Source organism: Semicossyphus pulcher, unplaced genomic scaffold (assembly GCF_022749685.1).
Source record: "Semicossyphus pulcher isolate SPU_LCO1_2020_fin unplaced genomic scaffold, fSemPul1.0.p SCAF_10, whole genome shotgun sequence".
Classification (NCBI taxonomy): Eukaryota; Metazoa; Chordata; class Actinopteri; order Labriformes; family Labridae; genus Semicossyphus; species Semicossyphus pulcher.
The window spans coordinates 10,298,595-10,323,761 of NW_027211604.1; the positions used below are offsets into that span (position 1 = coordinate 10,298,595).

At 40.7% G+C, this 25,167-nt stretch overlaps 2 protein-coding genes across 2 annotated transcripts; one reads left to right on the forward strand and one right to left on the reverse strand.

The window, feature by feature from the left end:
- Positions 1-444: 444 nt before the first annotated feature.
- c2cd2l (c2cd2 like) lies at positions 445-19,084 on the reverse strand. The gene is made up of 15 exons (XM_069677999.1): positions 19,026-19,084; positions 18,289-18,730; positions 8,821-8,916; positions 8,466-8,585; positions 7,790-7,900; positions 6,322-6,435; positions 6,093-6,192; positions 5,874-6,006; positions 5,567-5,631; positions 5,208-5,329; positions 4,532-4,703; positions 4,344-4,436; positions 3,774-3,907; positions 3,134-3,347; positions 445-2,440 (listed from the first exon to the last, which is right to left on the reverse strand). The coding sequence occupies exons 2-15, from the start codon at positions 18,652-18,654 to the stop codon at positions 2,190-2,192; spliced, it is 2,091 nt and encodes a 696-aa protein (XP_069534100.1). The 5' UTR covers positions 18,655-18,730; positions 19,026-19,084; the 3' UTR covers positions 445-2,189.
- Positions 19,085-20,526: 1,442 nt separating this feature from the next.
- dpagt1 (dolichyl-phosphate (UDP-N-acetylglucosamine) N-acetylglucosaminephosphotransferase 1 (GlcNAc-1-P transferase)) lies at positions 20,527-25,022 on the forward strand. The gene is made up of 9 exons (XM_069673007.1): positions 20,527-20,964; positions 21,117-21,237; positions 21,325-21,538; positions 21,848-21,994; positions 22,138-22,222; positions 22,335-22,523; positions 22,653-22,740; positions 23,665-23,820; positions 23,919-25,022. Exons 1-9 carry the CDS (start codon positions 20,798-20,800, stop codon positions 23,982-23,984), a joined length of 1,233 nt encoding a protein of 410 aa, XP_069529108.1. The 5' UTR covers positions 20,527-20,797; the 3' UTR covers positions 23,985-25,022.
- Positions 25,023-25,167: the final 145 nt, after the last annotated feature.

Consider the following 25,167-nt stretch of genomic DNA (forward strand, 5'->3'; position numbering starts at 1 on the left):
CAGTTAGAATGGAAATAGCTAAATATGATTGGCTTTGAGAGGTCAACGGGCACAGGAAGTCAGTGGCTATTGGTGTAAATGTTGGAGTGTCACACCAATCATGATGGGCCCTACAGGAGAAACAAAGGCGATTGGCTGTCGATTTTTCTCCTTGTTGTGAGTGGGTCGGATAGAGAGAGGCGGAAATAGAAGACCAATCGAGTATCTTCCCTCCAGCTTCAAGTCTTTGGCGCTACTTTAAAAATGTGCAGCAAGACTAGAGCAAATACAATGCTGGATTTGTAGACATTGCGGATGCATATGAGTTTATGGGTATACCGGGGCCTCTATTGCACCTCCCGACCCGAGCTGATTATAGCTGCCTGTGAGAAAAACATAAATTTGACCAAAAAATGTGTTTCCTCCAAAAACATTATTAAATAAAGGAGTCATAGGTTACCCAGGTGATGCTTCAAAAATAATTTATTTGCAATAAATTAAACATTTCAAATATATCAACAGATATACATATCTGAGCCGTTTTCTGTTTCACATACCGTCCGCAGACAGCATATGATGTGCCTTTAGACAACGAAGTGGCTTTTGTTCATTTTATCAGCATTTTCAATTGGTTTTGTAAAGCACATGGTAAGTTCATTTGAGTCCTTTTGATAGCATTGGCTCAACCTCTGTGATCCCTTTTAATATTAATATTTTAATATATTATTGACAGAAATAAACCTTACACTTAAATCAAAGAAATTTGGTTGTTCTGAGGTCCCATAGTAAATTCTGATTTTATATTTACTCTGATATTACACAAATGTCCAAAAATGTATGTACACCTTTACACACTGGTACTGTCTGCCTTTGAAGGATGCAGCAAGTTTCCTTGTATATCCAGATGCTAGTATCCATTTATTTTCTTGCCCTGAGTATGTCCTCACTCCATCGTTACCCTGTCATAAACTTGGACAATCCTGTTTCTCGTAGTGCGTCAACAGAGCATCTCTTAGCGCTTCCTAAAGACCTACAAGTTTCTTTTTTTTCAGTTAAAATTAAAGAAGTATTCCAGCATTGTCTCTCATATAAGACTTAAAGCATGATGATGTTAATACAGGAGAGGATTAGCTTTTTTAAGATTATGACTATGATATAAGCATTTCCAGCAAATAAATGCCTGCAACACATGGCAGGCATTACCCACAGATTATACAACGTTGCTGTATGGTTGTGATAGTTATTGCAATAATGAAGCGTCCATTTGAGCATCAATTGCAGACTGTATAATGTGACTTAGTTAAAGCAAACAGGAGCCATTAGGAGGGAGGGGAAATCTTTTTTTTTTTTCTTCTTCTTTTTTTTTTTTTTGAAAAATTTCAGAGTTTGAAAGGTCTAAGCTTATTGCATGATTTAGTCTGATAGCGATCCTGGATGCTTGAAGTCTCAAACTGAACTGAAAAGCAGTTTTGATGTTCCACAAACAGTACCTCAATAAAATCAAAAGTACAGTAAATATTATTATTTCTGTGTCTTATATAAGATTCAACATTTAACAACATTCTAAAACCAATTTATAAGCAATAATAAAAGGAGATTACAGCTAGATTAAGACTGTTTTTTGTTTAAAATTACATTTGCATGGAAAAAAAACACACAGCTATGTCTCTATTTTACAGTGCAATGCAAATATGATGACTCCTTTTTTTAGAAGGTAAAATAAATAGCACTTATTTCATGAGATCCACATAATAAATTACATTTATACAACCCAGGAGTTTTACATGTGCTGTTAAAAAAACTTTAAAGTCCAAAGTGCAACCAGTAGCATCATACTGGCATTTTATATCAGTAAATAGCTTTAGAGCATTTCCAGCATTGATCACAGTCAAACACTGTAGTGTGTTTTCCAACAGGGTGCAAGACATGTCATTCCAATAATTACCCTCTAGTCAAAGCACAGCTGATTTCTCCTCGAGATATATGATCACATTTTAAGTTCAGTGATGTGATTCAACATGACTTCTGTCCTGAAGGTGCAACAATTTCTGTCCAGAGGAAAGCCCTCCCAGAGGTGTCCTCCTTTCAAGGTGTAGCAATGACAACCCACCCAGGGTGTTCATCCTATCAAAGACTGGAGTCTTGACAGATCTGGTTGTTCTTCTCGAAGTATTCTCAAGATGACTCGTGTCCCACCCTTACAGTGCCAATCAGTTATCAAGCGAGCTCGCTCCTCCGTTGGTAGCAGTGGCTTTGCCTTTTGATTTGCCTGATGAGCGGAAAGAGAAGCGTTTGATGAGACGCCGGGAGAAGCTGCCGGACTTTTTACGGCTGCTGTTAGCTGCAGCTGCAAAGTTATTTCCCATGTTGGAGATGTCTTCGTGGGAATGGCTGAGGCAGGACTCCTTCTCTCGATGTTTTCTTCGGAATAACAGCTTCGTCCCGCTTTGCAGGAAACCCACTACAGGAAGCAGACAGAACACATCATTGCTTAGGTTTGGTTAGTTGGGTGTGTGCTGCAGAAAGGCCTCCAGAGGGCAGCAGCAGCGCTTTGGTGTTTGTTGTGATGTATGACCAAATTATCATTCAATTATGCAAGTCTATTTAATATTTATTAGCAAAATATTATGATGTGTTAAATAGATTATAAGTTAGCAGTAAATAAGTGATGCAAAATGTACATGTACAAAAGGATGTAGATCTATTCTTATAGATCTTTCTCTCATTTAAATTCATCAATCACAGTATATATATAATATGCATGCCTTTCTACTTTGCCATTGTGTATATACAGTCACTACATTACTGCACAACCTTTTTACGTCACAAAATTTACATTTTACTACAGTATTATATTAATTATTATTTAATAAATTATATTGTATTTCTATATTTTAGCTGCTGCACTATTTTGTCTCAGATTTGTATTATTTTGTTCCCTTCTTTAATTGTCCATCATACCTTTAGCTTTAAACATTTTGTACTCCCCTGCTAGAGAGAGCCAATACTCTTATGTATTCATGCACATCACCTCCAAGAACTTGATCTTGAGTCTTTATTTCAAGGAGAAGTGGACACATCTAATCAAACAGCACCTCTACGTCTGATGATTTTAGTGCACAGACCAGACAGCAAACTACCACGGCTGTTTTACCTTTATGGTCCTTGAGGCTGCGGGTTTCCAAGGCACCATTGGAACCAGTATCTGATTCCACATCGTCCACCGATGGACGCTCCGACACGTCGGAGGGTGTGGTTTCATCCGGGTCCTGGTGATTCCCCGCACCGTAATGGTTACCATGCATGGCTGCGTCCATGGCTGCAGCGTAGCCGCTTGATAACGCACAGTCATCTTCTGCGAGCGGAACCTGATGAGTGAAGGATACTGACATCAAGATTTAAACCCCTCGCACTGAATACACTGCTTAAGGCTCTCAGGACAAAATCAGGTCACAGGAATCTCAGTCTGCCATAATTTGGTCCTTTGTGGGGCTGGGACTAAATTTAGATCAAACTCATTTAGCCTGACTCCTTCTCATTGTATTTAGATTCCATAACAAATGGTTTGCTTAACGGCTCCTGATCACCAACGTTTAAATATTTACAAAAATGGCCGTGCAGGTAACTGACCCACTAATGAGTGCCTAAATACTATGTAAGAGGTTATTAAATCAAAACATTAACACAACACACTGTACTGTACTCCGGCAATGGCCCACAACCTCATTTTAGATATACTGGTTTTGGAACAAACAAACAAGCGGCTTGATTTGAGACACTCTCCATCCTCTGACCTTTGACACGCCCGAGATGATCAGCGTGCTCCTTTTTGTTGGGGTCTTCCGAGCTGCTTTGGAGGCCGACTCTGTCAGCTGCCGAATGGCCGTCTCTGCAACGGGATCCAGGCCATTAGAGAGGCGGCTGCTCTCTGAGCAACAAAACACAGATATGTAAATCAGCACTATACTAGCTAACGGCTTTGTACTGTTTTTTAATAGTGAGTACATTATAGAAGTGCAGGCCAAATTAAAAATGTATGGTTAATCAGAAACTGTATTTTATTCAAACTATGAAGAACATTTATCTAATGTCACCGTGGAATCGTAACTATATTTAAATTTGTCACACATTCTTATCATGTTTATAAGATTTAACATGGTTCTATGCTTTATATAAACAAGTGTGCTCCCTGTGTGAACCTTCTGTAGACCCTGTTAAGGTTTTTGAGCAGGAGTACCTGCACAGAGACATGATGCGTGCTGAAAAGTGCATTCCTCTGCTCTCACGTTACACACCAGCTTGCTGCTTATCCTACTTTGCATGTGTTATGTAAAACATCGTCTGGCCTTCCAGCCTCAACTCACTGCTGGGGTTGGGGCTGCCTTTGCCATCTGACAGGATGGTCGGCTTCTTCTCCGTCACCTCCACTTTGGACGGCGAACGCAAAGGCGAATCACCTGAAAGGCATCAGAGTTATTTTATGTCACAGTTAATAAAATCATGACACTCTTTTATGTTTTTTTTGTGTAAAATGTTAATTTGTCAAATTTACCTGGGCTGCGTTCCAGTTTGAGTCGAGACTGGACGGTCGTGACAGTGGTGACGATGGTTCCATCTGGCATGATGGTTCGGTCCACATCAACTTTCTTGGTGGGGGTGAGTGAGGAGCGAAGTGGCAAAGCATTGTGGGTGCTGCAGGGCTCTTCTGTTTCCACGTACAGCAGCTGGACGAGTCAGAAAACAATACATGTATCTCTGCATGGCTTTGCTCTTTTTGTTTAGCAGATAAAATGTCTAGAGGGGAAAAACACTTCATGGAAACAGGTGCATTTTATCTAAACTGACATGTGGAGCTGCAGGGAGGATTTCAGAATCAGTGCAGGTATAACAGGTTACGGGAGATGCACAGAACAACAGGTAGTGTTAATATAATTGTCAGCCTGCAGTGATGAAGCAGGTGTTACTCCTTTGCTGTCTCTGAAGGAATATGTAAATCACAAGAAGGAGAAAAGGCAACAAGTCTGCTGAGACAGCTGTCACCAGCATGACAATGGGCCGCTGTTATACAACACCCCCTCTCTCCCTTTGTAGTGAATCTTTGTTTCATTCCAGCTTGCTTGATGTTAGATAATAAAACAGTGATGTAACTGCACACTTCAAAGCAGGAGAACGGCTTAGAAAGAGTTGTTGCATTATTTTACAGAAGTGCGCTTCACCTCTTCACTCACCTCTGCCGTGACTGTAGCGTGTGGCGCCAAGCCGTGGCCGGGGCTGATTGACAGGATGTGCTGTCCAGTGGGAACTTTGCTGCGGAGGTCAAAGGTGATGGAGGCGTGGCCAGGCAGGAATTCTATTAAGAAAGAAAGGTCATATTAACATTTCTGTACAAACAGTATAGAAGCTCTGAGGCCACAATGGGAGCATCTCCTGAAATTTTACACAACCCAAAAATGCTAACAAAGACCACTGCAGCCTGCCAACAGCGCATTTAAGGCATCAATGATTCTGCTTAAGCAGTCTAAACATTCCTGCTGATCAGGTTTCTGAACTGCAGCCAATAGTAAATTGCTAAGCAGCAGTGCCTTACGTTCCCTTTTGCCATTCCGCTCCAGAAGTCGGACTCTCAGCTCTTTGGTCTCGAGGCCCAGCTCTCTGCAACACACAGGAAACAACCGTGTTCGAATTAAAGTGAAACCCCATGATCCAGAAATTCACTCGTTGGAATAATGTGACGTTTTTCTCTAGCTAGATAGTTCCTCTATATTCCTTTAAAATAATAATAAAAAAGCCACTATAACATAAATATTCTTGACTAAATCATTAGATTGAGAAAATACGTTTTTAGGGCTTTTGTTTTGGCTTGAAGGACAGATAAATAGCGGCTAAATGTTTACAGAGAAATCTCTTCGCTCCATTCCAGTGAGGCGTTGGGGTCTCTGGGCACAGGCAGGAAGCGTGTCGACCTCTCTGTCGAGGGTTGGTCCAGGTTCAGGACACAGCACAGCTCCCCTGATCTCGACCACTGACCTGCATGCACACAGAGACACAGTGAGACCTCAGCAATCAGCAGGAAGCAGGGCGGAAATGATGTGCGCTGAGGGAAAATGTCTGACCTTTACTTAAGGTCGCCCTGAGCTGCCGGAGCAGGAGTCGTCTCACCAGGACACTCTGGGGTGCAGAGTTTAATCCCACAGACAGATGGTCCATGGGGGCCTGACGAGGATGCAGAAAGAGGGTTCAACAGAAAATCGGTTTAAGCATAAGATTTAAGAAAACATCGAGAGCGAGTTATTTTTTGTATTTCAGCTGAGAAGTTAGTGAAAACATGGAGATATTTCTCACCAAAGGACTGGACACACAAGTCTTGAGGTTGAGGACCATTGCTGGCTGAGTGCTGAACAGAGTGTCCTCTATCAGCCCCTTAATCGTGCCCAGGTCTGCATCAACCTCAGAGCCCTGGGGAGAAAAACAATTAACTGATTACTAAACTAAGTTTTCTTTTTATTAAAAAATAAATTAAAGAAATAAAGAAATAAAGAAATATATGTGTTTGGGATGTTTAAATGTTTATATTATTGTATAGGAGGCAGTGATCTGTATCCATGTTTAGTGACCTCGACAGGTTGGTGTGTGTGTGTGTGTGTGTGTGTGTGTGTGGAGCAAGAAGCATGGCATGTATGGTGGAGACTCTTTTATTGCTTTATTCTCTTTCTTTTGTTTTTATCGTTTTTATTCCCTTTTATACCTTCCATTGCTTTAGCTCTTTTATTGTTTGTATTGCCTTTACTAGTTTTTATCTCTTTTTGCTCCAACAGGTTTTTATTTCTTGTATTGCTTTATTTCCTCTTTTATCTCTCTTGTTTTACTTCTATTTATTGCCTCTCCTTCTTCCTGCTTTGTCCCCTTGGTCTTGTGTCCGGCCATGTTGTGTGGGTTCTCCTGTTGCCTATGTGTCTTGTGCTTTGCCTGTTTTGTGCCTTGCTTGTTTTGTAATCTGCTGATTTTGTGCTTGCTTCTTTTTGTGATTATTTGCTGGTTTTATGATTTGCTTGTTTTGCTTGGTTGTCAAAGCCCTTTGTAAACTTGTTTTTAAAGGTGCTATATAAATAAAGTTATTATTATTATTAATAATACAGCAATGGGGAGGTCAGACCTGGGCATAAATAACAATGAACTGATATGTGTTGGAGCAGGGAGGTCAGCAGACTGAATCATAGACACAAACTGAGGCTTACTACAAAACTTTTCATGCCTGTAATCATCTTACTTCCAATTATATCCAAGAGGAACAAATAGAACGTAATTTCACTGCTTTAATCTCTTAGTTTGTTAAAAAAAAAACTTGCACCTCTGGGGGATTGAACACTGAATATTTCATATGTTCAATTAGCCTAACTACAAAGTAGAAAAAACAGACTGCTGTATTCTTCTTATCAGACTCATAGTTCACCCTTCAGAGCATTCTCCAGCATTAAAACAACATCCTTCTTATTTTTCCTTAATACACTTTGTCACTGTCTCATAACTTGGCACGCACATTTATGCAACAATATTCCAAAGCGGCATTTCCTTCATGACTCACGAGGAGAGTAATGAGGTGGAGAGTGACTCACATGCAAAACATGACATGTTGACGGAGATTTATGAAGTCAGTCTGAGAAAGATTTGACTAATGTGCGATTCTTTTTTTGAATGTACGCAGCTCTTTACTTTGTAAACTCTGAACCGTTTCAGGACACTGATACGATATGTCTGCATGAGTCAAACATATCATATTAGTGGTGTCACTATCAGCATCAGGCGTTCTCACCTGTCTCTGCAGCTTGCAAGGAGACACGGTCAGAGCAAATGAAGGCTGCTTGGAAAGAGTCCAGGACATGAGCAGACCCTCATCCGCCATCTCATCCAGACACACCACCACCTGATGGAGGCAGACAGGGTAAACAGGGATGAAGTAACGACAGATGATAGGAGTAATATAGTGGAATTTATTATTTAGCATTTTCTCATTAATACATAATAAACACACTATTTTATTTTGCTTATTTATAACAAACATGGCCTCCTCCTGGGAGATTGGCAGCCTCTGCTAGCTTCTACATGACATTTTTACATTTGTAGGGTTATTTTATGTTACAGAACATGCAGAGGGACATTTTTATCAAACAAAAAAATGTTTTTTATGCTAGTTGGTGAAAGGGGTGAAGTTTAGATAGAAAATCGCTTGCAACCTATTATCACTGATAATTCCAATAAAAAAGTCTCATATTTATAATAATTCCCTGCATTGCTGAATTGAAACAGATGCTGTTCATTCTCATGACCCGTGAAATATAAACTCCACATGACAGTGCTGACCAGATTACATGTGAATGTTTTTTACATATTTGAATAACAATGCAAATGAGGATCAACATTCTCATTTGTTTTACAAGCCTTCCCTCAAATGTGCAAATTGCAAAAATCCAGGTGGTGAGCTTTTGTACCTTCGCCACCGTAGGTGCTATAGTGATCTGATAGGTGTCCATGGAAACGGCGGCTGGTGACTGCTGGGTGACGGTCACGGGAAATGTCACAGTGTCCACCCAACATTTACAGTGTAACACCTGCAAATAAGAGAAGAGGTGGACATCGGATAATACAACCAACACAGCTTCTCCTTTTAAAATGTGTCTTCATCTTTGGCTCACTTGACGTGTCACAGAAATGTGGGTCAGGATTTCTTTTTTTTTTGTCACGTATTGCCCCAATTAAAATTAACTGGGTGAGTGGCCGAAGATGTCTGCTTCAGATGTTAATCCCTGCATGTGTTAATGAACACAGACTACAAAGGTTACTCACCATCCTCTGAGCTGATTGGTCAGTGCAGGTCACACTATCTATAGCAGAGGCAGCCGTTAGCTGGAGACTGCTGTCAAACGTGATCTGGATGGAGCTCTGGAGGAGGAGGAGAACAAATGTCCTAAATATTACATAAGAGGAAGAGGAGAGACACTCGAGACGACATGAAAGATTTTGTTCTGCAGTGATACGGCCTTTTATGCAGCTGGTTGGCAGTTAGTCACGGTCCTCGTAGATCCTATAGCCTTTAGTCAATGGAACTGCTGCTGTATCATTTCAGGTGAAATGCATGTCAAGAATTTTAAGAAGAGATGTTTCCATACCATTTTATCCTTCTACAATGATTGTGATACCTAGACTTGAATATTGGCCTATTGGAGAACCTCTCTGATACCAACGTGCCAAAAAAAACATAGAATTTAAGCAGCTGTAAGTGCTACTACTTAACCTATATGGATGTGATATGACTGCTTTCATGACCTAAAGGAGTCCTAACAAACAAGCCGTTCCCCCACACGTGCGGTCCCAAGACAGTGAATGACGATTGGTCAGCGAATGTCAGCGAAAGCAGGGTTCTACGTGCAAACCTGCAGCTGTTCTAAACGGCCCATTTTAGAAGCTACCTTTATAAAAATGTCATTCTGGAAAAATACGGAATAATGCAGTTTTCACTTTTTCACTGTGAACAATAAACACCCAAACATGTCATGCAAAATATAAGAATATCCATTCAAAAGCAATGGCCCCTTTAAAAACAGCCTTTTGAACACATTCCTAAAAAAGAAAACTGACAATCTTTGCTGAATGTTTCTTTAGGTAAATTCCTTGAATGCTTCAAAGTTATTAATGCGTGATTATATTCTCATGCCATAGGTGCACCATCACAGGGTAACACTGTCAAAAATGAGTCTCTCTGAAGGTGCCATAATGTGTATGTAACGGCTCTAAAGAATCTGTCGCAGACAAACATGCTTGAATTTATACAACATGGCAAAGCAAATGTGTTTTTTGTCCATGCTGCTCTGTAGATTTGTGTACTGAGATGAATAATGCCTGAAGGTACTGGCAAAAAAAATGACAACATATGTTTGACCAAAGGCTGCTCGGGAAGTCGTGGATTCCCTCTCTGGATCTTGCTAATAGAAAGAGCGGTGACCCTGAGCCTCAGCTATCAGGATCCATTATCAGGACTGCATCAGTCAATGCTTAGTCATTCTCACAGGAAGGCAGCTTTCACCGTAGGAGTGTGAGACTTGGAAGACACCCCCTAACAAGAAGAATTAGTGTCTCAGTTGTAAGAAAAGATCCACCAGAACTGCGGCAACACCATTGGCCTACTATCACTGTGTGAGCGTGCCAGAGGATCTGTTTCAATAGACGGCTTTGACTGTCTCAGGAGATGCAAGAGAGAGGAAACAAATCCCCTATTGTCAGGGCATATGTTCCTCTGGGTCCAAGTCCAATCGCTATCAAACACTACAGTGGAGGCGGGGCAGAGGTGGGAGGATGATATAACAAAGTTTGTGGTGTGTGTCCGTCTGTGTGTGTGTGTGTGTGTGTGTGTGTGTGTGTCTGTGTGAGTGCGTTCTAGCCAGGAGGGCAGGAAGCCAAGTGCAATGCTGCAAGCTTACGTAGGTTCCCTGGACCAGCACTGCAGTCACATGACCACAGAATACAACCGGCTGTGTTTACCTCGGTTGGCTGGAGCCTTGAAAACTGCTCAGTCACCCAACCGTTCATGACATCCAAAGCGCAGAACAAATATGATGTGATGTATTTCAGATTGTGAGGGCTTTGGAGAATCCCAATAATCACGTGGTCGTGATTGTGTGTGGTTTGTAGATGTTGCGTTGGGTCACTGCAGTTCGACACCGGCAGCATCTTTATGATGAGGCTAATCAGAGCTGGCACAATGGTGTGAGCAAATTCTCCTAAATGTCAGGGGTTTTCTGGGACACACATTCTGCAAAAATAAGTTGTATGACATTTTCAGATTTCGAGATTTTGTATTATATTAGAATCTGGTATTACTTTTTTATATTTGTACTTCTATTTAATTTACTTTATTTTATTATATCTGTAATTTTAGTTATTTATTCTACTTCTATTCTCTCTCTCTTAGAATTTCTGATAGTATTATTATAGACAGTAGATATTGGAGGAGAGAGTGAGTATGTCTATTTATACAAATATTTATATACATATTCGTTGCACCTAAATGGCACAGGTCTTAAAAACTAGGCCACTAGAAGCCCCCAAAATGACAATTTTTAAACCTAAAAATCCTCAAATCCAGACGTCAATATATGACAAGTCACAGTGCAATTACATCATAGATCTGTGTTCTTTTAATGTAAAATATGCTAATCCATGACATAAAGAAAAAATACATTTTAATTCAGGACATATAGCAGCAGAGGCTTGCCAATATGTGTCAATCAAAATCTAGCAACCCTAAGGGAAGGTTATATCATCATATTTTGAGTCTGTTGTTTCTGACACGGGGGTGCTGATATAATTGCTGTTGAGAATGACTTTCTCGGTGGAGCTATCATCCCACTGAATGTTGTGGGGTTTTAGGTCTATCATGTCACTGATATGACATATGGTTTAAAAACAATTGAAAATACATCTGTATTTACATTTCTAATGTAAATTGTAGAATAACTGTTCATTTGTTGATGGCTTTCATGAGAGTGTTATTTTTGGCCTCTTGATAGCCAGCTGGTGCTCTGTGGTGTTGTGTATCCTCCTGGCAGAAGCTACAGAGCTCATTTTGTCATGGAGAGGGTAAAGCTAGCGATATAACCACACATTTGTCCTTGTAAAACCACCGCTGTTCACATCAGTGTGTATGTAGAAGGTATTTCTGGAGAGAGACAGTTCCTGAGGACATCCACGGTGTCACTTCAGGTTTATCAGCGTCTCCCCTTTGGGTCCGGCTGTCTGAAAAGCATGTGGGTCAACTGGAAATACACTCCCCCTGTGGCTTTTGTTGACCCTCATCTTCCTTTATGCCTTTTCTTTCAGAAGCTTGTATCTGAGGTTTAGGCTACAAAAAGGTACAGAAATTTTAGATGTTGAAAAAGCTATTTCGAATGTTATAGTTTTCCTTTTTACTTTGAGAAAACAATAAAATATGTTTGTTATATTTCTGGATCATTTGGAAGGATGTTAGCCTTCAAACACAAACCTACTGGTTTGATAAGGTGAGAAAATAAGAAACAATGGCTGATTTCTAACATGCTAGCATGGTAATTGGAGGGATATTAATGTTTGTTAGCAATATTAGCATGTTAACAGTACTAACAAAAAAGCAAAGCTTAGCATGCTAAGTGTGATTGATTGATTGAGTGATTGTTAAGCATGCAAACAAAAAGCAAAGGTTAGGATGCTAAGACAACTAATGAAATAGGAACTTTTAGCATGCCAACACAGCTAACAAAAAGCAGTGGATAGCATGCTAAGACAACTAATGAAATAGGACATTTTAGCATGCTAACATGCTAGCATGGTAATTGGAGGGATATTTTTTGTTAGCAATATTAGCATGCTAACACTACTAACAAAAAAGCAAAGGTTAGCAAGGTAAGAAAACTAATGAAATAGGACATTTAAGCATGCTAACACAGCTAGCAATGAAACATAACAAATGTTAGCATGCCAACACGGAAGACTAAGGAAGTTAAGGGGCTAACAAGGTAAATATTGCCAATTATTAATGTAAGCAGTGTCATTGTTAGCAATATGATTTGCCTATGTTAGCGATTAGCTTCACAGCACAGCTGTAGACAGTGGATTGCTGGATTTAAACACATTTTTAGAAGACATGTCGATTTCAATTGATTGAATTATAGCATTTAAAGAGCCGCTGGTCTAGCGGTTCCTAACACTACTAAATGTAGTTACACAAACACAGTAGCCTGCATAACAATAAACTACAAGATGGAACCCAACTGCAAGAACTCTTATCAGGCGTTAAGGATCTAGCTTCACCTCTAAATGTGTTCTACTATTTTATATTAGAGTGATGGATTATGTGTGTCTCCATTTTAAATAATGAGTCAAAGGAGCAACCTTTCAGATTAATAACTGCCCCGGGGATAAAGTAAATTTTGATAATTAAAGTAAAACTGGCTGGTGAATTTGATTTTAGTCAGTGGCCTGGACTGAAGCAAATGAGCACAGAGAGACAAGCGTCCGCTGTCGTTAAGAAGAAATCTACTTGAGCATAATCACAGGGCATTAATTATCTACTGGCAGCTCACAGCCAGAGAGGGAAGAAGTGAACTGTGCCCTCAAGCTAATCACCGGGCTCTCTTTATAATTGCAGATCTTGAATGGACAGGGAGCTTCCTTCCCTGCAGATGCACACTTGTATCCTCTATTATTCCTCCTCTACCACCCACTGAACCCGGTGACGACGGCTTGGCATCATGTGTCAGCTGCAGATGCACAAAGGGTCTGACGATGCCATTATGATCTGCCGGTCTGAAGAGGCCAACCAGTGCAGTCCTTCAAGCTTCCTGCACAGACTAATCCAGCCAGAGAAATCTGAACAGCTCCATATCAAGTCCTCCTGCCAAGGCAAGATTATATCCAGTGGCTCCCTCAGTAATACTTCAGCAGCAGACATTTCCACTGGATAAACAACTGAGTCATGAAACATGCTGCATCATGGGGTTACAGTCCAACGGTGCAGGAGGGGCTCTTTCTGCTCCTGAACAGATTCATGTATCTTTAATTTCTCTGTCTGCCACTGTTGCTTAATGGCTTGTGTTTAATTTGCATCAGCCTTTGTAGGTATACAATTACATCACTATAATGCATTATTGTAAAGGTGCTGTAGCTACAAGTACATTCAGTGAACTGGTATCTAAACTGGTATCATTTCAGCTAGCATGCTGGTTATCTCACACTTGCACATGTGTGTTTATACATAAAGAGTGCGTCCTTCTGTTGACATTGCAACATACTGTATAAGCAGCTGTGTTGAAGCCTGCAGCCAAGAACTATAAACACAATGTATCTTCAAAACAGTAAAGATCCCAGCTGCAACACATCGCCATCGCTCAACCACTCTGCTTTTCACCCTTAGGTTACAATTGTCTCATCAAATCTATAACAAAATTATCTACTATGAATTCTACTCTTGACATTTATTTTGCCAGGATAAAAAAAACATTTCTCTTCACTAAATATCTTCTTGTAAGAATCAGAAATGCTCACTGACACCTCGTCTCTACAAACCCAAACAGTGATGCTTTGGCTTGTAGCATTTGCTGCTGTTCACTACATTTATGTAACATCCCAAACACTCTGTCATGATTCAGCCCCATAAAGCATTTTTTTTTTGTCTTGTCTTGTTTTTTGAATTCTGCATTTCAGGGGTCAGGGTCAGGTCTCCCCTCAGGAGGATGTGTTCTGGATGCAGCAATGTGACAACCCTCAGAGTCAGTAAGACAGCATGAGCGGCTCTCTAAGCTAGCTGTGTTTACATGGTCCCATGTGAGCTTTGGAGTGGTCCTGGCTGATGTCACTTTCTGCTGCAGTGAAAAGAATATCAATGAGGGCCGCCAAACCAGACCTCCGAAAAACTACAGTATAATAAATAAAATATATATATATAATAACAAGGATAGAAAATGCTTTATGTCAGCAAGCACAGAGGTGCAGCCACGCTTTATAAAGCTCTACCAAGAAAAGCATTTTTGTCTTATGATGACTTTGTTTTCCAAGTTGATCAATATCAAATACCCACAGTGAAAGTGTAAGCAAAAAGCTAAATTAAAAACCTTTGTGGGTTCTGTTGAACACTCGCCAAGTGACTTTGATAGAGTGGAATGTGTTAATCGTGCAGGTCCCGACAGATTATTATTGTTCAATAGGCCAAACTAGCAGGCTACACCAGTCCACATCAGCACCATACTACATTATTAGTTGGTTAAGTTGGACTTCATGCAACTTTTTACCAACTCATTTCATGGTAGAACAATTCAGTCAGTTACAATTAACAGAGGATGTGCTCAGACCAAAAAATACCTCTGCATTGTGTGTGTGTGTGTGTTGATGTAAACGGTAAATGGACTGCACTTACATAGCTCTTTCAAGTCTTCAGACCACTCAAAGTGCTTTTACACTACATGTCACATTCACCCTTTCACACACACATTCATACACTGATGGCAGGGGCTGCTATGCAAAGTACAAATCTCCAATCAGGATTTCACCGTTCACGCTTATTTCTACGCCGTCGGGAGCAATCTGGGGTTCAGTGTCTTGCCCAAGGACGCTTCAACATCGAACCGCCAACCTTCCCACTGGGAGATGACCGACTCTACCACTGAGCCACAGTGTATAATGCTACAGATAATGTTGAGGAAATCAAATAAGATGTATGAAGCCAAAGTTTAAAGGTTGGATCCTTTACTGCCCAGTTACTGAATGATGTGAGATGTCTTGTACGACCAGTCCTTTAATCAATAACTATTTGGCCCCAAAAAAAAAAATGGTTATCATAATTTTAATGCTTGTTTGGTCCAACCAACAGATCAAAACCAGAAGACATTTAGTCTAAAATCGCAGAAGATAAAGAAAACTTCAAAAACTCAATTTGAGCAGCGGCAGACGATCAACGTTAGTCACTTTTGATTGTAAAATAGCTCAAACAATTAAATCGTTATCACAGCATCATATTAAAAAAGGCTTTCTACAGTCCAAAGACATGCTCGTTAGGTTAATTGGTGACTCTAAATTGACCCTGAACAGGATAAGCGATATAGATAATGGACGGATCCTTAACCAATCATACTGGGGCTGCAGAGGAGAGGGTTTTGCTGAACCTTCTCTATTGCTTCAACACATTTAAGTTTCCTTTATTCGGCTGAATTTTAACATAATTATTTAAAGACTTCTGTCAGCATCAATCTTCAATGCCACACAAGTACTTAGGTTAATGCTATAAGGGATTTGCTGCTAATCCCCACACGATGACACTGAAGCCGTATCCGTCTTCCTCCAGGGAAGCTCGTGTTTTGTCCGATGCAGAAACATAATCATGAGACGCGATGTTAGAGGAGAAGGTGAGTCTTTGGGACCATAGCATTACCATTTCCTCTATAGTGTCTGTTTCCAAGTGGCCACGGCAACATGCCCGGCAGGTGGCAGGTGCTTACTGTTTGGGAGAGGCCAAGAATGCGAAGTGACTCGCCTTCGGCCACTTAATACTTGCCACGAACCCCCACAGCAGGTTTTTCCAGTCAGGTTTTAAGGAGGAGGAGAAAAGGCACAAGAATAGGTGAACTATTTACAACTGTGAGTCTTAGCAGTATAAAAATAAAGTAACTTACTGTTACAACACGTTAAATGAACACTTATAGGGTCAAAAATGTGTTCACATTTGATGCCTCTGTGACGCATCAATCAGACAATGTGAAGACATGGATGGTTTCTTCACATCGATGCTGTTTGGCAGACGTGTTTGGGGATTTGCGTTATCAGAATCAAGTTCAAAGCTTTATGAACAAACCCAGAAGTGATTTGCATACGGCCCAGACACATTTGGACAGAATTTAACAGATTGCTCTGCACGCAGACACAATGACTTGCAGATATTTCATTGTGATGAGGAAAGCTTTGGCTCACACTCTCGGTTCACAAAGTAAACAGCACATGGACAGACAGTCACGGGCAGCTCGTCTCTGTCCCTTTGAACACTGAGGAATTTACACAGTCTGAAAATGATCTTCAATTAACAATATATACCATATCACAGGGTTTTTTTTGAGCATTACATGAGCGTAAAGGTCATACAGTCACCGTAAGCAGTAATCAATCTACTCATAGCAGCATCCTGTCTCATTTCTAAGCCTCTCACATGGCCAACAGCTATTAAAAAGGACATTACTAGCTGTTTGACAGAAACGCAACGTCAGGTCTAAAGTCCAGCCAAGGTTCACTCCTATGTTGTGGAGTTTCTTGGTAACTGAGAGCAATGGTCACAATATATCAACGAAATGATTATTAAGCTGGCACACCCTTTTACCTCTAATAACCAGCACAAAAACGATCAACACTCAGATGGAAAGAGATCCGGGCTCAGCAGGGTTAATGCTGCATACCCAAACATAAAGTGGAATGCAGAGAAAATTCAGACAGAAGAACCTTTGACCATGAAGGATTCACATGAGGAGACATGTACATGACTCAACCATGAGCTTCTTTAAGCTCCTCTCTTCCTCGTTTGTGCTCTTTATCTATCGACGAAAGCACTTTGCACTATTTATGCAGTCTAATGGTGTATACATAACTGTATACAGTATGCTACAGAATACAGGTAAATGAGACAAAAGATACCACTTAGTATAGCTTAGCATAACGACTGTAAACAGAGGGAAACATCTAGCTTGGCTCTGAGCTAACAATACCGCTGAAGCAATTTTCAAAAATGTGTTCCTTTAAGATTTAGGTGTCTTACTAGTAAAGCTCGGTGTATCTAAAAAAAGTTAATAATTTGCACCATCAGTGAATGAGTATTTCTCCCTGTTGTAACTTAAACATCTGTGGGGATGCCCTCAATCAACCAAGGTGAGCTGACCTCCTCTGAATCAAGAGTTTTGTTTGTTGTGCAGGTTCGCTCTGTGGATCGATCTGACCCCCTTTAAACTCCCCGCCAACTCATCTCTCATTCAACACTCACACACAGTTTCCAGGTGGGGGGTAGAGGATCCGTCTCCTCTTCCAGCGCTCAGAGGAAACATCTGACTGTGTGGCAGACTTTGATTCACACGGATCAAAGGAGCTACTTAAAAAGGAGAAAGACCTTTAGAAACTTATGGTAAGCCTCTAACACGTGCTAGCCTGCCAACGGTTCGGAGTAGTGACCACACTGAACCCTGTAGTTTAGTGTGAAGCTGTGGTGTTCATGTAGAAATGTGTATGTCTTCAGGCTGATTATATTTAGGCAAACAGTGATGCAGCTATTTATTTAGAATTAAAAATGCAACAATCAGGCTTTTACCTGCTGCAGTTTGATTGCTTTAGGTTATGACAACCATTCTTCTGATGTAGCCTCTTCCCACTCTGATCGAACACATCGTTTCCCCCCCACAGTCCGGGGTATCAGACTATTTTTAAGAGCCGTGGGTGTTCATACTGTCTCTACGCTGCCTGCCTTTGCCTCTCTGCTCTTATGTGCATTGATTCAGAGCTGTTACGCAAGCCTCTGCTCCCCATCCTCTTACCGATTAGACACTCCAACTCCCACACACACCTCAACCTCCCTGCCTACACACACTTCCAGCGCACATGGGCACACCGACTGTATCAGGCCTTGCTTAACTATTTATGCCCCTGCCTAGTGAAGTAACCTTAGGCGTGTTCTTCTACACACTGCCATCATGTTTATTCATTTGTGCCACACACCTCCTCTCTTCATCATGGCTTTAAGATCTCAAATTTAAAACTCACCCCGTGCCTGCATGCCTGCTCGTTCAGGGCTTTGACCCAGCTCCTCTGGAAGTGCTCCCTGAAGGACTTGAAGGAGAACAGAGAGGTCAACAAGCCTTTGACCCCGGCCTCAGATGCAGGATGTCCATCCCGGCCTGAGCGGAGCTTCAGCAAGAAGCCCCACACACCTCCGGCCTGGCTCTGAGGGGGTTTTGTTGGGGAGATCTGCTTCCAGGATGCATCACTCCTGTCCTGCTTGGCTGCCCTCCTGGCTCTCCACAGCCGCAGCACGGTCAGCAGGTACTGGAGCAGCCATCCCAGCACGATGAGTAAGGAGGCGAGGAAGAGACCCACCAGACACAGCCAGCCCAACTCCTGGAGCTCCATCAGCGTCTCCTGGAGCCTCTCATATCACCACGTCCGGACGGAAATATCAGGACTGTCAGTCAGTGCTTCCTCTAGCCTGTGAGAGGCAGCAGCCAGTGTCAGTCATCTTGATTTAATGGACTTACAAGTTATAATTGAGGAATACACAGAAGACACGCTGAGATTGATGCTGTGGCAGCCTTTACTTTAATGTGCTTATTTTAAAGCACATTAAAACAACACTTGTTTATATTTTAAGCACAAAATCTTGTATTTAAAGCTGCGCTCACGTTGCATAGATAGCTGTGAATGGTGCATGCTTTTTAAAAAGGACGATGCAGCGCAGGTAAGCGTGAAAAAACTCATATAATTGCAGTTGCATAATAACCTACCGTTGAACTTAAACAGTCCGAGCTGCAGGCTGCAGGTCATCGACAGCACGGCATCGGTTACATGAAGCTGGCTTCGTGGCGATGTGCAGCGCTGCCAACAACAAATGTGTGTGTCCCATCTCAGAGTCATCAGAGATGTGTCGACGGATGTGTCTCTGCTGTCATCTATCGATTCAAAACATCCCTCTGCTCCGTCAGTGCGCTGCTGACTCCGGTGGGTTTCAAATCTCCGCTCCTTGTACCCTCCTACCTCTCTAACCTCTTCACAATGATGATGTGACGGAGAGCTGCAGTGGCCAACAGGTGGCGCTGCACGAGACGAACACAACAGTAAAACGGAAATGAAGGGCAGAAGATTCAAAATAAAAGCAGCAACATTACAACGTATTTACTTATTTATTTATTCATTTATTGTGGTAATTTCCTTACTTGCCAATTTGTTTGTTTATTTGGATACAATATAAACTTGGTCCTGTATCATACTCTTATGGTCCTGTCATTCAGAGGGGTCCACCAAACCCAGCTCTAAAACCTTTGTGTTTTACTTCACTGAGGAAGTTTAGTTTATATAATAAGTAAAGTTATGTTTCATTTTGTTGCCACACTAAAACTAAGTACAGTTCAATAATTCTGCGCAATTATTTCTTTATTGTGCTCCTGTACATTATTTTATTTAATCCTACAATAATTCTACACACCATCTGTCTTACAATTATTCCTTGCAATTCTTATATGCAATATTCTGCCACAGTCATATCTGTATAATTGAAATGTGTATTTAGTGTATAAGGATTGATATCATTATATCAGTATTGGCACATTTATCGGTCAGTGGGTCTCTGGGCTAAATAAAATTGTGCCCTGTATATCATGGTAATATTAAGGGGCAAGTTAATAAACCCAAGCCCATCTATCTTTACCAGCAGTACAGTGCATTGTATGGAGAGAGAAAAAGATACTTAAATAGCTCATTTATACTTCTTCACCACAAAATTATTACCTGACTACTATACCATTTGTAAAATCCCCCTTTCTACTGATTTTCCTTGTAGTTTATTAATTTGCATCATGTATTTCCTTTTTTAATCTCACCCTACCAAAAGGCTGGTAAAAATGTGAGCTACATGAGAAAGAAAGAAAGAAAGAAAGAAAGAAAGAAAGAAAGAAAATACACTTGTCAACAGATGGCAGAAGTTCATTACACCAATGACATGTCAACCAAAGAAGAAGAAACCACTTCCGTGTCAACACTAGTGACAGGAAGCTGAATGGTTATCTACAAATGTATCAACTGAGCAACAACGAAGCACAGCTAGAATTGTCTTAAAAACAGAGCAAATACTGTGATATTTTGTAAAGGGCAACAAATAATGTACATTCAACATACATGAACCTTTAATGCGGTCATTGTTTACAGTTAATAATAGCAAACGTTGTAATATTGTTTTATTTTGAAGAGTCTCACCGGAACTGCCGCCTCGTAATAACAGTCAGGGCTTAACGGTTCAACTGACAACAGACGTGTAGTTTAGCCAGGCAGTGAACGGATAATGGCATCAATAATGCAGTAATGAAACGCTGTATGGAGTACCTTAGTGACTTATGGACGTATTTTTCTTTAACACTGGAAACACAAGGGTGTATGTTGCTCTAAAATAACATATGACATGTGTTTTACCTACGTAAAGACAGCCAGAGCTTGTTCATCGATCGCCTTAAGGGGCAACGTCAGATTAGCTAGAACGTGATTTGTCTGAAACCTATCCACCAAAATGCCTGCAAACATGTCACCTGTACCCGTCCTACCGCTGGTGATCAACAGCCTCATGTCTGCACTCGGCTGCATGGCCACATTGAAACTCATTCCTGCTTTCAAAGACCACTTCATCTCAGCCAGACTGTACGGAATGGACCTAAACAAAACAGCAAAAAAGGAAGTGTGAGTCATTTTATCATCTATCCGTATTCATTCAATGTCTGTTTTGTAATATTTAGGTAAAATTTAAAATATGTCTAGTTTGGAAGTCAAATGTGCTAGTTTCCTGTCCTAATTCTCGCTTTGTTTCTCTTTCTGTTCATCCCTCTTTGCAGTCCAGAGTCCCAGGGAGTCATCAGTGGTACAGTCTTCCTCATCATCCTCTTCTGCTTCATCCCAGTGCCTTTCCTCAGCTGCTTTGTAGGAGATCAGTGCACAGGCTTCCCACATAATGAGGTGGGTCCTTTCACATAAACATTGTTTGGTTCTCTCAAATCTGAAGCCCAGCCCTGTAATTTGTGTTATTGTTTTGATTTTGATCAGTTTGTGCAGCTGATCGGAGCACTTCTGGCCATATGTTGCATGATCTTCCTGGGCTTTGCTGATGATGTCCTGAACCTGCAATGGAGACACAAGCTCCTGCTTCCCACCATGGCCTCCCTGCCGCTGCTTATGGTCTATTTTACCAACTTCGGCAACACGGTCATCGTGGTTCCCAAACCTTTCAGAGCCCTGCTTGGGCTTCACTTGGATCTGGGTGAGTTGATGTCTGGGTAGCAACAGGCTCCTTCTACCCCAATGGCTTCCTCCAGCTTGTCCTGCAAGGTCACAGGATATTCCCAGAGAAGATGGGATTTAATGTCCTTCCCTTAATGTCTACTATTTTTAAACTGGAAGCCACTCAAAATTAGTGCAGTTGAAATATAAATATCAGTGAAAACATTAATCAGTCATAGTTACTTATGCTCATAGACATACATAAACATTATGTGACATAGGTAATAACTGTGTCGTTGCATTCATGTTGAATCATTCTGTAATAAATGTATGTTCTGATCTTCTGCAGGTATTCTTTATTACGTGTACATGGGAATGCTCGCAGTATTCTGCACAAATGCCATCAACATCCTAGCAGGCATCAATGGCATCGAGTCAGGTCAAGCCCTGTTCATCTCCGGCTCCATCATTGTCTTCAATCTGCTGGAGCTCAGTGGTGTGTGTTTGATTTAATTTTCATCAGAATTACTATACTGAAATTCACGAGTTTGTTATCCAAAATTGATGTTTTCATTTTTATTTAAAACCTTGAAAAAAGTAGTGACATTTGTGTTACACATCTGTTATCTTATTTTTCAGGAGATTACCGTGATGACCATGTTTTCTCCCTCTACTTCATGATACCGTTCTTCTTCACAACATTAGCACTTTTCTACCACAACTGGTAATTTAAATCATTTACCTGCTGTAGTTTTATGGGGAATGTTCCCTGCATTTAAAAATAAAGAGGGATTTATAATATGGTCATTGTACACCTGCAATCTGTTTTATCACAGGTATCCTTCATCTGTGTTTGTGGGAGACACTTTCTGCTACTTTGCCGGGATGACATTTGCTGTAGTCGGCATCCTGGGACACTTCAGCAAAACAATGCTGCTGTTCTTCATTCCTCAAGTTATTAACTTCATCTACTCGTTGCCTCAGCTTTTTCATATCGTCCCCTGTCCAAGACACCGGCTCCCCAGGTAAGATGCTGTGGAGTTGTGGAGATTAGACTTGTGATATCTTTTCGTTCATCATTTACGCTAATTAGGTACTCAAAACGGCTGCCTTTCTTCCTTTTGTCTTTCTCCCAATGTCACTGCTGATGAAAGGCTGAATCCAGACACAGGCAAACTGTGGATGAGCTACTCTAAATTCAAAAGAAAGGACCTCTCTAAATTAGCACACCTCATTCTGAAGGTAAAGCTCTTGATGAATGTTTCACCATTTTCTGTATAAAAACATCTGAATAATGCCTGTCACATTTTCCAAGACACTAAGGTAGTACTCTTCAAATTTCTCATTATGTCTGACCAAGTGTCCAAATTGCTAAGATACTGGGGTGCTGGTTTAGCTCAGTTGGTAGAGCAGGCGCCCCATATATAGAGGCTACTTTCCTCTGCGCACTGATCGCAGGTCGACTCGCAGTCTGCAGATCATTTGGTGCCTGTCATCCCCCACTCTCTACTCCCCACATTTCCTGTCTCTCTTCAGATGTCCTAGCAAATAAAGGCAAAAAGCCCAAAAATAAGCTTTAAATAAAAAAAATATTTAATAATAATTGACATAAAACAGAGAAAAGCAGCAAATTCTCACATTTGAGAAGCTTGTATTGGTAATAGAGAATGTTTGGCAACTTCACTTGTTAATAAACTAAAACAAGTAGGTGATTAGCGAAAAATAAATAATCCCAATTAAATATCTAATTGAATAATACTATGTTGACTTATTAAATCGCCTTATTATTTCTGCTCTATTTAACTGGCATTGATGTAAAATCTGCTTCCTCTTGTACGTCACACCTACAGTCAATTTTACTGTACGCTTGCAGTTAGTATCACAGACCAGTCCTTTACCTGATTAAATCTAAATTCCTCTATTAATTATCCAGATAATGGGACCGTTTTGCCATTATGTTTAACGTCATTATAGTACGAATTGAATTGCTCAAAAAATTGGAGACAAGGGCTGCATTCACAGGTCTTGTACCAGGCTGCCTAGTAAAAAGGCACATGGAGTGAGGATTGGTCTAGGTGGGTAAACACACACACGTGAGGCAGACTAGAAACAGGTCTCCAGCTGTGCTTATTGTTTGAAAATAATAACGCTTTGATTCCTCAACAGGTGGCGGAGTTATTAAAGCTGCTAGAGGTGCGAAGAGGCCAGGAGGGAGATGATGAATTTATTGAATGCAACAACATGACTTTAATAAATCTGGTCCTGAAAGTACTCGGTCCCACTCATGAGAGGAACCTCACAGTCATCATGCTCATCATTCAGGTATTACAAAGCACCTGCTGCTGTATCCTAATAAAGTGGAATATTGTTAATAAGTGTTTGAATGTTTCACTGGATGCTCTCTACTGCCTCTCCCTCAGGTGATGGGCAGCGTTGTGGCATTTGGGATCCGTTATCACCTGGTGCGTCTCTTCTACGACGTCTAGACTTCTCTCCAGGAAAGAGCAGAGAATCCTGACTGAGAGAATATGATTTTTGTTATGAAGCTACTTCACAGGCTCATGTTTCATCTGCCTTTTAATAGATTTCCTTACCTCACTGTTACTTTTCTGCCTCAGACTCGACCTGCAGTAAAGACCCAGAGCGAGGTTTAAAGCCATATTTCACTTTGTCGAACATTTTCACCTATAAGCATGAACCACGAAGGATTACACATAAACAGCTGCAGTTTTTTTCCTATCTCCTAGTATTAGTTACTACAGATCAAACAGGAAAATGTGACCGGGTCTTAATTATCTTGTTTGTGTCCCCTGAAAGTATATTTTCATACTTTTTTAAAGGAAAGGACGATGAGTGGGGATGACTTTTGCTCTTCAGGGCAGCTAATGTTTAAAGCTGACTGCTACTAAATTGTTACCGTTTGATAACAGATTTATGTGGACAAGACAAGTGCTCTACAAATATACAAATATTCACTTAGTGGTTCATGGCTTAAATCTGTTGTTGAACTAAAATGGCTTATGGAAAATGTACCCACTCAAACTATCAATCCATGCATTATGGGTGGGAAAGTTGGTTTCATCTTTGTTCTTTGTTTTTATTTGTTTTGTTTTTACGACTGAACAAACGCACACATAATGGTGATTGTGAAGAAGAGTAGTGAAAAAGATAAGGAGGTTGTAATCAGTCTGAAGAAGAGGGATTTATGGGGGGGACAGGTAAATAGATGGCATATTAGCAGGGATGAAGTGAGATTATAGAGTCTTGATGGTTTTTAAAGTTACTTAACGTCTATGGAAGGTGAAGTTTGTCCTGGCCACAATAGAGAAAATTGATTGTTGATACCATTCTTGGTATTATTGGATACATAACTGTATTTTTATGACTGAGGTGCATTTTTCCTCCTTAAGGCTTCAGCAGGAATCAATGTGAAGTCAACTGGCACTGGACTACTTTGTTAAGGAATATAAGGACAAGCAAGAAACTTTACTGTTGACATGAGAGACTCAAATTGAGAAATAAAAGCGGAGAAATTGTAATATAATTATTGTGCTGTCATTATTTGCTGTGGTGGTTGAAGATGTATAAAGTTGCTTATTAAGAAGCAGCAATTCAACACGACTACTTGACTACAAGTGAAAGATCTGCACTGACAATCTTAAAAGTACA